The sequence below is a fragment of the Zootoca vivipara genome, chromosome 3 (assembly GCF_965207765.1).
Source record: "Zootoca vivipara chromosome 3, rZooViv2.hap1.1, whole genome shotgun sequence".
Taxonomy (NCBI): domain Eukaryota; kingdom Metazoa; phylum Chordata; class Lepidosauria; order Squamata; family Lacertidae; genus Zootoca; species Zootoca vivipara.
The window spans coordinates 102,801,419-102,815,325 of record NC_142586.1 but is presented as its reverse complement, the minus strand read 5'-3'; the positions used below and the strand labels follow the sequence as shown (position 1 = coordinate 102,815,325).

Here is a 13,907-nt window from a genome sequence, read left to right as displayed (position 1 = left end):
TACGTACCTGATCCGTTCCGGGGTGCAATTCGCACCTCGAAAAGTACGTATCTAGAGCAGCGCTTCTGCGCATGCATGAAGCGCGCAGGACGCTTCTGCGCATGCACGTGTGGCGGAACCCGGAAGTAAACACTTCCAGGTCCGCCGCGTACTTAACCTGAAAGTATGCAACCTGAAGCATACGTAACTAGAGGTATGACTGTAAAGTACAGGGCAGCTAGCCCTCTGGGTCGGCGGAGTGAAATCCTATGAGAAAAAGTTTACGGTGTTGGATCTGTGTAACCCAGAGAAGCAGGACAGCTGAGAAGGAGCCTTGATAGCAGCACTCTTCAAATCCCCGGAGGGCTGCCCCATAAAAGAGGGCAAAGACTGGTACTCCTCATCCCTAGAGGGACAGAATGGACTTCAGTTACAGGACGATATATTTTGGTTGAACTCAGCATTAGAAACTCAGGCACCAAATGGCTCCTTAAACCAGGGCTGCCATCACCAAAACGGGAACGCCCAATAAAAATGAATATACTCCCAAAGATGCTATTCCTATTTCAGACGGTACCTATAGTTAATGATATTCGAAATTTCAAGGAATGGCAGAAGGATCTATCTTAAGTTTATTTGGCAGGGAAGAAAACCCAGGAGAAAACATAAAATTATGATTGACACCAGAGAGAGAGGTGGTTTTGCCCACCCTGACTTACAATGATACTTTGACGCATCATGTTCATGCTGGTTGAAAGAATGGATCTTACTAAAGAACAGCCACCTGTTAGACCTGGAAGGGCATGATCTAAAATTTGGATGGCATGTGTGCCTGTGGTACGGGAAGGCTAGGATATAGAAGAGCTTTTCAAACCACATAATCAGGAAAAATCTCTTTAAGGTATGGGGAAAATATAAAAACCTACTAGAAAGGAAAACATTGATGTGGCTGTCATCAACGGAAGCCCTGGCTAGGGAAAAAAATTAACATACAGATAAACTGGAGTACATATAGACCCGCTAATTGTCACTGGGGAGGATTACAAATTGAAAGATATGGAGAGATGAAAGATCATGTGGCAGATTGGTTAAGTTCTCAGCAGTTGAGTACAATATTTAAGCTTGATAAAAAAAAAAACGGATTTACGGAAAATAATTCGCAGATTGAAAAGGCGCTATTAGGATCCAGGGTCAAAATATTACTTGAGTGGGATACGTGGAGGCAGGCTGTGTTTGGGAGAGGGCAGTGCCCCATTTGCCCCAATGGCCCAGCCTTCACTGAGGTCCCTTCCAAGTCTATGATTCTTTGCAAAGTCATCTCCCCTGTCAACACCCTCAAAGCATCTGATAATCTGTATTCCATCGCCCAGTGTAGACAAAGGCAAGATGCTGGAGGTAAGGGGGAATTTAAAAAGCGTGTAACCTTGTTGAGAATGTTGGAACAAAAAACTTGTCTTAATTTGCAGGTCCTGTTGAAGCGAAACAAGAAGCAAAGGGATTCGACGCGTCAGCACCCGTAAAATCACATTTACCTTTAAAGGACTCGAATGGCGCACACCGATTTCCCCGCTCCTTGGAGGTCAGGATAAACAGCACTCCCACCACCTATGCACCGACACATCCCGTAGACTCCAATACTGTGAAAACGAATAAGCTCTTATCTACTGAAGGCAACGCTGCTCACCCTCTTGGGTCGTTTAAGTTCAACCCTACAGTAGGAAGTATCGTGGTTGCTGAGCACATGGAAATAAAATTTAATTGCTCTATCAGTGTTCCTAAATCACTAATCAACCACGACTCAGCACTCATTTCCTTGTGGAAGAATGGGAAGGAGCTTGTTGGCGCCGACAGGATAGCCAGCCAGTTTTTTCAGTTTGATGACAACGAAGTGACCACCATGATATCTACTTTCAAGTAAGTAACCTCCGTGCAGTTCAAAGGTCCGGTCTGCAGCTGCTTAATATTGTAAAAGTATAAAAAAGCACGACTTAGAATCATAAAGCGGAAGGAGACTTAGGACCATAGGTCAGCAAACTTTTTCGGCAGGGGGCCAGTTCACTGTTCCTCAGACCTTGGGGGCGGACGGCGGACTATATTTTGAAAAAAAATAATGAACGAATTCCAATGCCCCACAAATAACCCAGAGATTGCCCCCTTACTCTCCCAGTAAGGACACTAAAACCAACAGATTGAACCCACTTAACCTTAACATGGCCTATTAGTTTGTTTTGATGCAAAGGTGGGCTTTTTCACCAGTGTTGTATTTAAGCAGGGACTGCATTCCATGAGATTCTGCATCTTTATTGGCATTCCGCCGGCCTCCGAAGATGCACCTGTTTACACTGATCTCTTCACCATCCATCAATCAATCAATCATTTTATTTGTATGCCGCCTTTCTAAAGTTAAAACCATGTTCAAGGCAGTTTATAACGTATAAAAAATTACATAACTGCAAACATAACAAAAGTAGTCATGAAGAATAAACCAAATATCAAATTGAACCAAAACAACCAAATTTGAACAACTTCCACATAAATCCTAAGATACAAAATAGAGATACAAAAATTTCACAGTGACAACCCCCCACCCACAACAAAACTCCCTAAACAACAGGCCCGTCCAAGATTCTGTTCAGCAGCCTCTTATTTTGTAGCTGGAGTCAGTCAGGGCCTTACCCTTCCAGGCCAGGTGGAAAAAGGCTTGCAAAGGAAGGGAGCAGGTCTTCCAGGGCTCACAGCCAAGAGTCTGCTGTTTTTATTGCTGTGCTATTTTATTGCACATTTTAATCATGGGCATTTATATCTTAATGTTTCAATTGAATCATTTTATTGTGTATTTTAATTATGGTATATTTTAATTGTCCCATAATTTAACAATCGTGTGCAATTAGCTTTTATGTCTTCGTGGCACTCAGTAGTATTGAATAATAATAATACCATCCATTGGTTTCTTATTAACTTACTGGCCATTCTATTTTTAATTGCAATTTTATTGTTCTTTTTTTGGGGGGGGGGGAGGAACCCGGTCTTCTTACTGTGTATGAAAGGTGGAATAGAAATGTTTTCTTAAGGAAAAAACCAAAATTGTAAGTCTTTCCCCCACTTCTCCCATGCAGTATACCCAATGTCCTACGCTCTGATAATGGGTCCTACACCTGCAAACTGAAAGTCAACGGCGAAGAAATCGTGTCAGATCCTATTTTGGTTTTGTTGGAAGGTATGCTTAGTTTTGAAAGAAAGCACTTGATAATGTAAAACGGTGGGTGAATAGCTAGCTTGGGAGATTTTGTATTAACATATATGAGAGTGACTATTCCGAGAGAACTGGAAGGGGGAAAAATGAACTAAATGCAGAACCAGTCTGGGAAATTGCAGAAAAACATGGAGGAAGATCCAATTTTCATGAAATTTCTCCCCATTATCTTCCGGCAAACCCACATGGCGTAGCCTACAAAGGCCAGTAGATCGCCCCGATCCTGTGGAGAAGCTTTTTGAGGAGTAAAGGGATCTGTGTAACGGATTGACACAGTTTTGAAATATTTATTCCTACCTGGCTGGAAAATAGTTAATCCACCTCCAGCCTGACTGACATAACATTCTGATGGGGGCGGGACTGTTCCCAGTTTAAAAGGAGGGAGTGTCGGTTTGGTCAGTTAGGGAGAGGGAGAGGGGGAGGGAATGGTGTGATGTGTAGAAAGTTGAGAGGTCAGGAGAGTGGGAAGGTAGATGTGGTTTAAGAGAGCTCGAGGTTAAATGTTTGACAGAGTTATTGTACAAATGAAACAAAGCTGATAAACACATTAAACGATAAAGACACTACTATGTTTTAAGATAATAAAATTTCATCTGTTTTTTTGCCAAGAAGAATCGTCTTCATTGTTCCAGCGGGATATCAGAACTCACAGCAGTGGTGGCTCAATAGAGGACAAAACTTACCTCAGGAATAGAGGCGGCAGTTTGTGTCCTAGAGCTACACTGAGGAGGCTTAGGAGGATAATCTGGGGTGCCACAAAGTTGCCAGAGTGGAAAGGGCAAACTTTTACAGTGGGGAATCGAACTGAGTGAGAGTGAGACCCTTTACTGTAGGCAAGAGGTTATTCCGTCAAACAGCCTAGAGTTTCTTAAGATACCAGGCCACGTAAGCTGGAAGACACTCTTTACTAAGAAACCCACAAGCAAAAAGGGGTTTATTTTAAGGCGGCAGGAGAAGAGGGTGGGTGGTTTCACCTCTGGTTTCCTGTGTCGCATTTTAGTAGTAGAGAGTGGGACATTTCGTCACAATCTGCAAGGGAGAAAGAGATGACCCCTTGTATGAACGGTCTTCCGTTTGCAACCCATGTTATGCTCAAAAAGGCCAATGCATAAACAGTATTTTATCCATCTGCTTCCAGAGCAGAGGGCAGGCATCCTTGTTTCAACTGCAGGATAGCCTGGTCAGTATTGCCTCCTGGCTTCTCACTTTCCCTATGCCCAGGTAGTCAGGATCATGCAGCAATCCATACCTGGGAGTGTAACTTGCTTCTTGAGTAGAAGTGCATAGAGTTGTGCTGTCAGAGGCAGAACCGTGTTTCCTGGACAGTTCTCCCGTGCTTCTGAACTGTAGTAGGGGCTTCCTTGAGGAAACCCTCTCTTTAGACCAGGGATAAGGAATCTGGGACTCTGTCCATGCGGTGGTAAATTTTGAACTGTTGGGAGCAAATCACAGTGGCTCGCATAGCCACGCCTCCAGGGCCGTCTTAAGCATATCTGGTGCCCTGGCGCCGTGGTGCGAAGATCCCTCCGGCACACACACCCCCGCCCCGTTTCCCAGCATGGCTGTCTGGCTGGTGCAGCAGCGCGGCGCCCCCCTGGCGGCCTGGCTCCCTGCGCCACCCAGCCTGGTCGTAGGGCTGGCCCTGCACGGCTCCAAGGGGAGTACACATGTTTGGGATGCTCCATTGATCTCAGTGGTGCTTATTTCTGATTACACGGGGTCGACTTGTAAAACGCTTTAGTAAAAGATACGTCATAAGTCTGTGTTTCTAATTAAAAGCTTTTTTCTTTTTTCTTTGCAAAAGAAGTGTTACCATTTAAAATGGCAGGGGGAAGGCGGAAGCCCATCAAAGAAAAGGAAAGTGTCCAACTCGTACTTACAGGTGAAACTCGGAAAATTAGAATATCATTGAAAACTGCATTTATTTCAGTAATGCAACTTATTATTTTTTATTTTTATTTTTATTTTTACAAAGGCTTTCTTTTGGAAATTCCACAGTAATAAAACAAATAGTTACAATAATACAAAAATAAACATCGCTATTACATTTCATTAATTAAATTCCATTTATAATTGAGCCGCCTAATGACAAATAATTACAGTTACAACAAATAAAGGCTTGACATATCTTGCTTTGCATGTCACGCATCTATCTCATATATTGGTTTCACCTTTTAAGTTGCGTTACTGAAATAAATCCACTTTTCGACGATATTCTAATTTTCCGAGTTTCACCTGTATTTGTCTCTTTCTCTCCCTTCCTTTATGCTAAAGCCTCATTATCACCTCGGTTCACTTGTCCAGAGGGGCAAGGAGGGTCTGCCAGTTGGCCCTCCAGCAGATGACATCATTGCTCTTGCTCGGGGGGGGGGGGGACAGGATACAATCCCCGCCCCCCTGGTTCCAGATCTGAAGTTTGCCATGATGGGATCATTCATACCGATCTGTGTTATTACAGTTTACTCTTTGGAGTTTGCACTTTGTCTCTTTAGTCTGCCTAACCATCCTTTCTCTCCTGTTGCGTGGCAGGACTGCCGTACTTCCTTAAGCAGCCCCAGGGGCTGAACGTTACCCGGAACACGCCGTTCAATCTCACGTGCCATGCTGTGGGGCCCCCTGAGCCCATTGCGATTCACTGGCATTGGAACAGCAGCCAAATTACCAAGAAAGCTGACATTTCTCCATCTGTCTTGGCTGTGCCAGGTGAGCCGAATGGTTTTCGAGACAAGTCCATTCGATGGGCTCTTGTGGGCCTTTAGTTGGTATGTTGAAGAAGGAATTTCGTCAGGTGTTGCTTGCTGTGCAATTCGGGTGCAGGCGCTCTCTGTAACCTGATGCCATCCAAATACTTTGGGCTACAGCATCCAGCATCTCTGACTGTGGACCATTTTATCTGGGCTTCTGGGAACTGAAGGTTGGGGAAGGCTGTTCTAGGGAGCTATTGCTGGGGGGCGGGGGAAGGAGGGACCCTTGAGGCATTATCCCCCCTTGAGATAGCCACACACAATTTCCTTGGTTTAAGGCAGGGGTCAGCAAACTTTTTCAGCAGGGGGCCGGTCCACTGTCCCTCGGACCTTGTGGGGGGCCAGACTGTATCTTGAAAAAAAATATGAACGAATTCCTATGCCCCACAAATAACCCAGAGATGCATTTTAAATAAAAGGACACATTCTACTCATGTAAAAACACCAGGCAGGCCCCACAAATAACCCAGAGATGCATTTTAAATAAAAGGACACATTCTACTCATGTAAAAACATGCTGATTCCCGGACCATCCGCGGGCCGGATTTAGAAGGCGATTGGGCCGCATCCAGCCCCCGGGCCTTAGTTTGGGGACCCCTGGTTTAAGGGATTGTTATAATGGGTGTGGTCCTTTCAAGGGGCTTATCTGGTTCTTACCAAAGCCTTTGAGAAAATGGTTTCAGTATTGCAGAATGCGGTAGGCATTTCCTTTTTTATAAACCATTTTTAAATAGCTTAGCTAATTTTCTCAGTGAAATCACTTGCAAGATTTGAGAACTCGATAGGCATCCGAAGAAAGAAAGAAGGCGAACTCTAGTTAACCAGGGATTGCCTTAGATTGCAGTGTTTCTTTTGAGCTTTACTTTCTGCTGACCTGAATGAAATCTCGCCTCATTCCATGGCCGCGCGTCTTGTTTTCTGAAGCGAGCTGCTGCTTATCTTGCCTGGCTTTAAGCCAAAGGCCTTGCAAACTGCATGCTTAGGAAATCTGAGGTTCTTCAGAAATTTATTAGGAGTTTCTCAGGAAGAAGGTTGGAAACCTCGCATCAGTAAGAGCTGTTTGGCAGTGGAAGAAACTGCCTTGGCACAATAGTGAGGGCTTTCCATACTGGAGGCATTTAAGCAGGGGTTGGGCAGTCATATTTCAGGGGTGTCGTAGCTGCACGATTCCTCCATTGACCTGGAGGTTGGACTAGATGACAGCAAGGAGCCCAACTCTAGCTTCCTGTGCTTCTATCAGCCTTGTAAATTAGACTTACCAAAGTTACTAGCCTGCCAAGAGACTAGTCTGTGTTTTCATGCTGGTCATTGAGGAGAATTTTTCCTAACATGGAAGTGCAAGCTGCTAACCTCTTAGCAGGCTAGTTTAAAAATGGCCTTCTTCCAAGGTGGAGGAGGGATGGGTGGATTAAGAAATGAAATAGATCAGAATTTAAGGCAACGTTAAATTATCTAACTTTGGGTACGTGATTCCAAGTGTGGTGTTTTAATCTTCCCGTGATTCAGCTGGAACGTTCCACTGAGTTAACCCTGGAGAGATACAGATTTTTGGCAGGGGGAGGGGGAAAAAGTTGCAGAACTTAAAACTTCAGGAAAACTCCTGCGGTTTAAGCTCTGCAATTTTTTTCTTCCCCGCTTGGTTTTTTTTTTTTTAAAAAAAAGTAAAATAAGGAAGTTGTCTTTTTAAATATCAGGTCACCCCAGCCATCTACAAATAACTCGGTCCACCCACCAGCCAGACTGCACAGCACTTCCCACAGGAGGAGAAGCCACAATGCGAATTCTGCCAAGGCTTCCTGCTTGTTCAGCTCACATTAGTTTCAGCAAGTGCTTGGGTGGAATAATGCCCCACTTGAAAGGGAGGGCAACAACAGGGATAGGTGGATCACATTGTGTTTCTGCGAAGGACAAGTTGTTCTTTTTACACCCAAGCAACATAAAAGGGGGGAGGGGAATCCTCAGTTGTCTCTTCTGCTTTTCGCTTTGTTGCTTCTCAAGAAGTGAATCTTACCTCTGCCCAAAGCCAGAGCCTTCCATCGTAGGTGGAACTAGGCTGGCCAGATGGGGGGAAAAGACAAGGCTTCTGCACCTTTAATAGCTGGCTACCTGGTGAGCATCCATCTTCTGCACAGAACTATTAAAGGTAAAGGAGCCCTGATCTCTTTTCCATCTGACCACCCTAGGTAGAGCTTAAAGTAGAATGAATGAATGGAAAAGCAGTGGTTTTCTTTATTATAGTAACAAAAAACTTGTATTGCCCTGTCTACAAGCCCAAGTGTCTAAAAAACACATATTCGAGTGCAAATTGGAAGACTGTCCTGCTATAGTCAGCTCCTGAGTAAGTGTGTATAGGATTGTTGTTGTTGTTTAGTCGTTTAGTCGTGTCCGACTCTTCGTGACCCCATGGACCATAGCACGCCAGGCACTCCTGTCTTGCACTGCCTCCCGCAGTTTGGTCAAACTCATGTTCGTAGCTTCGAGAACACTGTCCAACCATCTTGTCCTCTGACGTCCCCTTCTCCTAGTGCAATCCTATGCAAGTGCAATCCTATGCAAGTGCAATCCTATGCAAGTCTACTCAAAAGTAAGTCCCATTGCATTACAGGCAACTCACTTGGGCAGAGGGGGAAACCTCTTTCCTTCTGCCTTCAGAAAACCTAGTCAGCAAGCCTGGGTTTAGGGGTGTAATCCTGAAATGCGAAACCAGTGGCCCTCCAGATGTTATTGGACTCTAGCTCCATTCAGACTTAGCCAGCATGGCCAATTGACAAGGAAGATGGGAGTCGTGGTTCCAATAAGATATGATAGCCCACAGCCCCTCCCCTGCCTGGTGTTACCTTTGCCTTTGTCCTCTCCTGATGTTTTGGACTACAACTCCTGCCAGCTAGTCTATAACATCTGGAGGCTACCAAGTTGGGGGAGGCTGCTGCTGTAAAAGCAACCGAGCTGGCATGGTTCCTCTTTTATTCGCTGATGGTTTGTCAGAAGTTCTCCATTTCATGGCTTCACTCGCCGCTTGGCCATACCTACAGCAGGCAGGTTTTCAAATTGCTCTGTCAAAGTGTTCAATCCCTTCTTTGGCAAAGGGAAATAATTTTACGAAAAGAAAAGAAAATGAGCCAGTCTTTCCTACGAAGAATCTCCCTTGCGCTTAGCGAAGTGTCACACTTGAGATGTTTACCCGAATCGTCACAAACAACACCTGGGAGTTGGGTTTCTTTCTGTGGTCTTGTGTTCAAGAAGGAAGCCGAGTTGGAGGAGAAGTGGTTTCAATGGCTTTTTCTTTCTTCCCCTGTCACAATCCCGTTTGCCACCTTGCTGAGATTCTCGTTTTGTTCCGCCTTACTTTGATTTGATGATTTATCGCCTTGTTTTAATTGGGCTGCAGGTCTTAACGAAACCGCCGTTTTCCACTGCGAAGCTCACAACGTGAAGGGTGTGGCTACATCAACAGAAGCCCGAATCAATATAAAAGGTCAGCCATAAGTATGACATGAGCTTGATTGTGCACGCCTGCGATTCTTGACTGCTTCCAACTTGCCCAGGTTCAGATATTCTGTGATGAGCACAAGGGAGTGTTGAGAACCTGCCTGTATATCAGTGGGAAGCGGCGCAGCCAATTTCTGGACAGCATTTGTTCTGCGTGATTTCTCAACAATTGTCACTAGCAATGAAGTGGAGCCTGAAAGATGATTCAGACTGAAATTTGCAGATCTGTCACGATGACCCCAACATTCAGGTGGAAAATAAGTTAAGGCTCTTGCACCTTTCGTAGTAGGCCCAAACACTATCTTAAAATGCCTGCTGGAATAAGTGATTTTTTTAAATTATTATTGAACAGCATTTCTGTATGCTATTTTCCCTAAGACACATACTTTTATGCATGCCAATAGACAGACTTGTGTACACTGCATTTGCTTGGGGAACTGCCACCACAAAATTTGGAAGAGTGACCATTTAGAATAGCTGTGTTTCAGTTTGTGCAGTGTTTCAGGAAGAGCAATTTAGGGAATTTTGGGTTAAAAGGTTTGCCCCAAGGATGGTGTCCTGCAATGATGAAGGCTCCAGGAATCTCCTACAGTGATGGAGCAATGGAGTCTCAGGTCCTCTTGGGTCTTCTACAGTGGAGTCTTCTGAGTCAGAGGGTACCAGTGCTACATCCTCAGGAAGCATCAATCCTGAAGGTCCGACTGATAGCAGGAGTCTGGCGGCTAGTCCTGCATGTCTTTCCTCTTGAGGTTCGGGGTCCTCACTTCCCTCACCCAATGAAAAGGAATCCTTGTCCCTGACCCTGCATGTGCTTACAGCCATGTCAAGGCAATGATTCTTGCTACCTCTGCTCTTGCAATGTTTGGAGAAACTTCTAGGTCAGAGCTTTCCAAACCTTTCATGTTGGTGACACACTTTTTAGACATGCATCATTTCATGACACAGTAATTCAGTTTTACTAGCAACCAGAGGTTAAACTAACCCCTTTCCAGCCCCGGGAAGAGCATGGAGAGCGTTTGCACAACACACCTACACACTGCAGCCGACACACAGTTTGGAAAGTCCTATTTGGCCCTCATTGATGTCATTGGAAGCATAATGGGGATCTGTTGATTTGGAGTGGACCTGAATATTAAGTAGATTGATTTAGATTTATATATTTTATCTGGTATGATTGACCCCAATTTAATTTGGGCAGAAGTGGATCCTCTTGTCCCCGATTGACACTCAGTGTAGGGGACCATTGCTTTATGTAATGGGAGAGATTTTTTTAAAGATCCTGGGATAGATGGTCAAGTTTGTTAAAGTATTCCATTCAGCAGCAGTCTAATGTAAAAATAAAAATCCCCTTTCCTTTCCTTTCCTTTCCTTTCTTTGCTCTCCTGGGATCTTCCTAGATTTAGGACTCAGAAAGAACACAGTTTTCTTCTAAATAAGGCAAATTGTTATTTTGGGTCCTGAACAGAGATCATACTTAGCTCTGCTTTGCTATGTCTCTTGCAGTGTGTTCCAAAAATAGTTCATAATTCTGTAATTCCTCAAATGGTCAACTAATAGTTATTCCATTATTTATTTCCAACCAGTTCCACCCGCCATAAAACAGATTTTGAAATTGCGTGATTCCCCCCCCCCCATGGGACCCGAGGCACAAATCCTTATGGATTCTCATCATTTTTACAAGGGATTCTCTCAAACCCACAATCATAGGTTGGTTGGCTTGTTGTTTTTGTTGCCATCCTATTCAGGGCCGTCTCAAGCATGTCGGGCGCCGTGGCGCCGTGGCGCGGAGATCGCTCCGGAGCGCAGCGCCCCGGCGCCCCGCGCCACCCAGCCTACCCCTAGAGCCAGCCCTGATCCTATTTAAAATCATAAAGATCTGTAAATTGGATCAGTGGTTTTGTGGTACTGTCAAGCACCAGATCTTTGTTGTTGTTTTTTATTGCACTGACTACTGATGCAAACTTTAATTTGATGCTGACTTTTTGGGTGTGGGGAACCTTGAGCAGAATCACACAAATCTGTATTTATCCTAATGGATCTGACTTTTACCCAGCTTTAACAGGAAAAGCAAGCAAAATGTCTGTGTATACACACATTCTCTGTTTCTCTTTCTCTCTTTCTCTTTCTTTCTTTCTCTCTCTCTCCGACTCCCTTTTCTCCCTGTCAGAGCAGTGGTGACTCAGGGGAAGGGGGAGAGAGCAATTGGGGTGGAGGGTTGTTCCCCAAAACACTCTCTCCTCTCTCAAGACTCCAAATGTGTTCAAGGCTGATGATCCCTGAATAAACTGGTTGCCAAGCCTTTTTTAAAAAACAAACAAACCCACAACTCTTGTTTGCTTGAGACGGATTGGCTTTGGCCTTGGATAACACTGTTTCTATTATTTTTCTAAAATTACTTGAGTTTCTAGATTGCTCTGGGAGCTAACAGCAACTTAAAAATAAAACTGTATAACTCAATATTCATTAAAACCAGACTGTGATGATGGGTAGATTTATAGTCGGGAGCAATGCGTGTTTGTGGGAGCAGATGTTCCTGCAATGTCTCTACGGTGCCCTGTCTGTTACACTCATACAGAAGAGACCTTCAGACACTTACTTATTTGAAGTCCTTTACGGAATCTTTCTCCTCCGTAGCAGAAGAGTAAGGTGAAAACCAGAGTCCTCCCAGGTAATGGTCAGGATGCTGCAGAGCTCAGACCTAACCCTGTGACTGTAGTGTCATCTTTACCCATTTTTCTTAATCATAGAATCATAGAGTTGGAAGAGACCACAAGGGCCATCCAGTCCAACCCCCTGCCAAGCAGGAAACACCATCAAAGCATTCTTGACATATGCCTGTCAAGCCTCTGCTTAAAGACCTCCAAAGAAGGAGACTCCACCACACTCCTTGGCAGCAAATTCCACTGCCGAACAGCTCTTACTGTCAGGAAGTTCTTCCTAATGTTTTGGTGGAATCTTCTTTCTTGAAGTTTGAATCCATTGCTCTGTGTCCGCTTCTCTGGAGCAGCAGAAAACAACCTTTCTCCCTCCTCCATATGACATCCTTTTATATATTTGAACAATGGTGCTTTGAAGCTGCAAAATCAGAGGTGGGGAACTCCATTCTAGCTCAGCTCTCGAGTTGTGGCTGGGCTAAAACTCTAATTATCCCTGATCTTTAGCCATGCTGGTTGACACTGGTCGGCACTGAGGTCCACCGTCTGGAGGGCCACAGCTTTCTCATACCTGAGCTGGAATGTTGCACTTAGACTTAGGAGACCTGGGTTCAAATCCCTGCAGGCGTAAGCACTTAAGAAGATCCCTGCAGGATCAGGCCCCTGACCCATCTAGTCCAGCATCCTGTTCTCACAGTGACCTGAACTCAACAGCACTCTTCCCCTCTGCAATGGTTGTGAGTAAAAAAAAAAGTGTGGGGCGTGTGCTTGGCAGGCCGCGATGCACGGGGGGGGGGGCACATAAACTTACCCTGAGCATCTTGGAAGCAGGGAGGGACAAACACAAAATAATATTACTAACTTGTCTTTTTTGGCTACCATCCTAAGCACACTCCCAGACTCTTAAACCCCACTGAATACAGTGGAATTTGATTTTGAATAAACCAGCCTATAGGATAGTGGGCACTGTCTGGTCATAATTTGGCAAGCAGACTGCTTGGCCGTTTTTTATTTCTGCTCCCTCCCCAAAGCGTAAAGGTAAAGGTAAAGGGACCCCTGACCATTAGGTCCAGTCGTGACCGACTCTGGGGTTGCGCGCTCATCTCGCATTATTGGCCGAGGGAGCCGGCATACAGCTTCCAGGTCATGTGGCCAGCATGACAAAGCCGCTTCTGGCAAACCAGAGCAGCACATGGAAATGCCGTTTACCTTCCCGCTGTAGCGGTTCCTATTTATCTACTTGCATTTTGACGTGCTTTCAAACTGCTAGGTTGGCAGGAGCTGGGACCAAGCAACGGGAGCTCACAGGGATTCGAACCGCTGACCTTCTGATCAGCAAGCCTTAGACTCAGTGGTTTAACCACAGCGCCACCTGGGTCCCTGTCCCCAAAGCATAAAATCCAGCAATTCTGATGGTTTTGCATGGTGTCCAGAAGGCCTGGCAATGGTATGTGTGTGTTGTGCTGGCTGCCATATTCAAGCACTATTGCTGAAGGTCTTGCTCTTTCTAATGCAGGAATCCCGTCCCCTCCTCTTGAGGTGCAAGCGAGGAGCAGAACAGCTCACACGATAGCAGTGTCCTGGGTCCCAGGCTTCGATGGCTATTCGCTTTTGAGTCACTGCAGGGTTCAGGTATGCCTTTATTTGTTGTTCAGCATTTGTGTGGTTGCTTTTACCTGGTGTTTCATATGGTTACTTCCAGTGCCGTCGTGTATACAAATCTCATCAGAAGTAAGTCCTGTTGAGGCTTTCTCCCAAGCAAGTGGGCATAAGGTTGCAGTCATTGAT

The 13,907-nt window shown here is 45.0% G+C and overlaps 1 protein-coding gene across 1 annotated transcript in view; it reads left to right on the top strand.

Moving 5' to 3' along the window:
• The window catches only part of MERTK (MER proto-oncogene, tyrosine kinase), a 52,405-nt gene that overhangs the window by 3,313 nt on the left and 35,185 nt on the right, over positions 1-13,907 (top strand). The window contains exons 2-6 of the mRNA XM_035111109.3: positions 1,446-1,893; positions 3,096-3,196; positions 5,762-5,935; positions 9,365-9,451; positions 13,636-13,751. Coding sequence (XP_034967000.3) covers positions 1,446-1,893; positions 3,096-3,196; positions 5,762-5,935; positions 9,365-9,451; positions 13,636-13,751 — 926 coding nt within the window. The remainder of the gene's footprint in view (positions 1-1,445; positions 1,894-3,095; positions 3,197-5,761; positions 5,936-9,364; positions 9,452-13,635; positions 13,752-13,907) is intronic.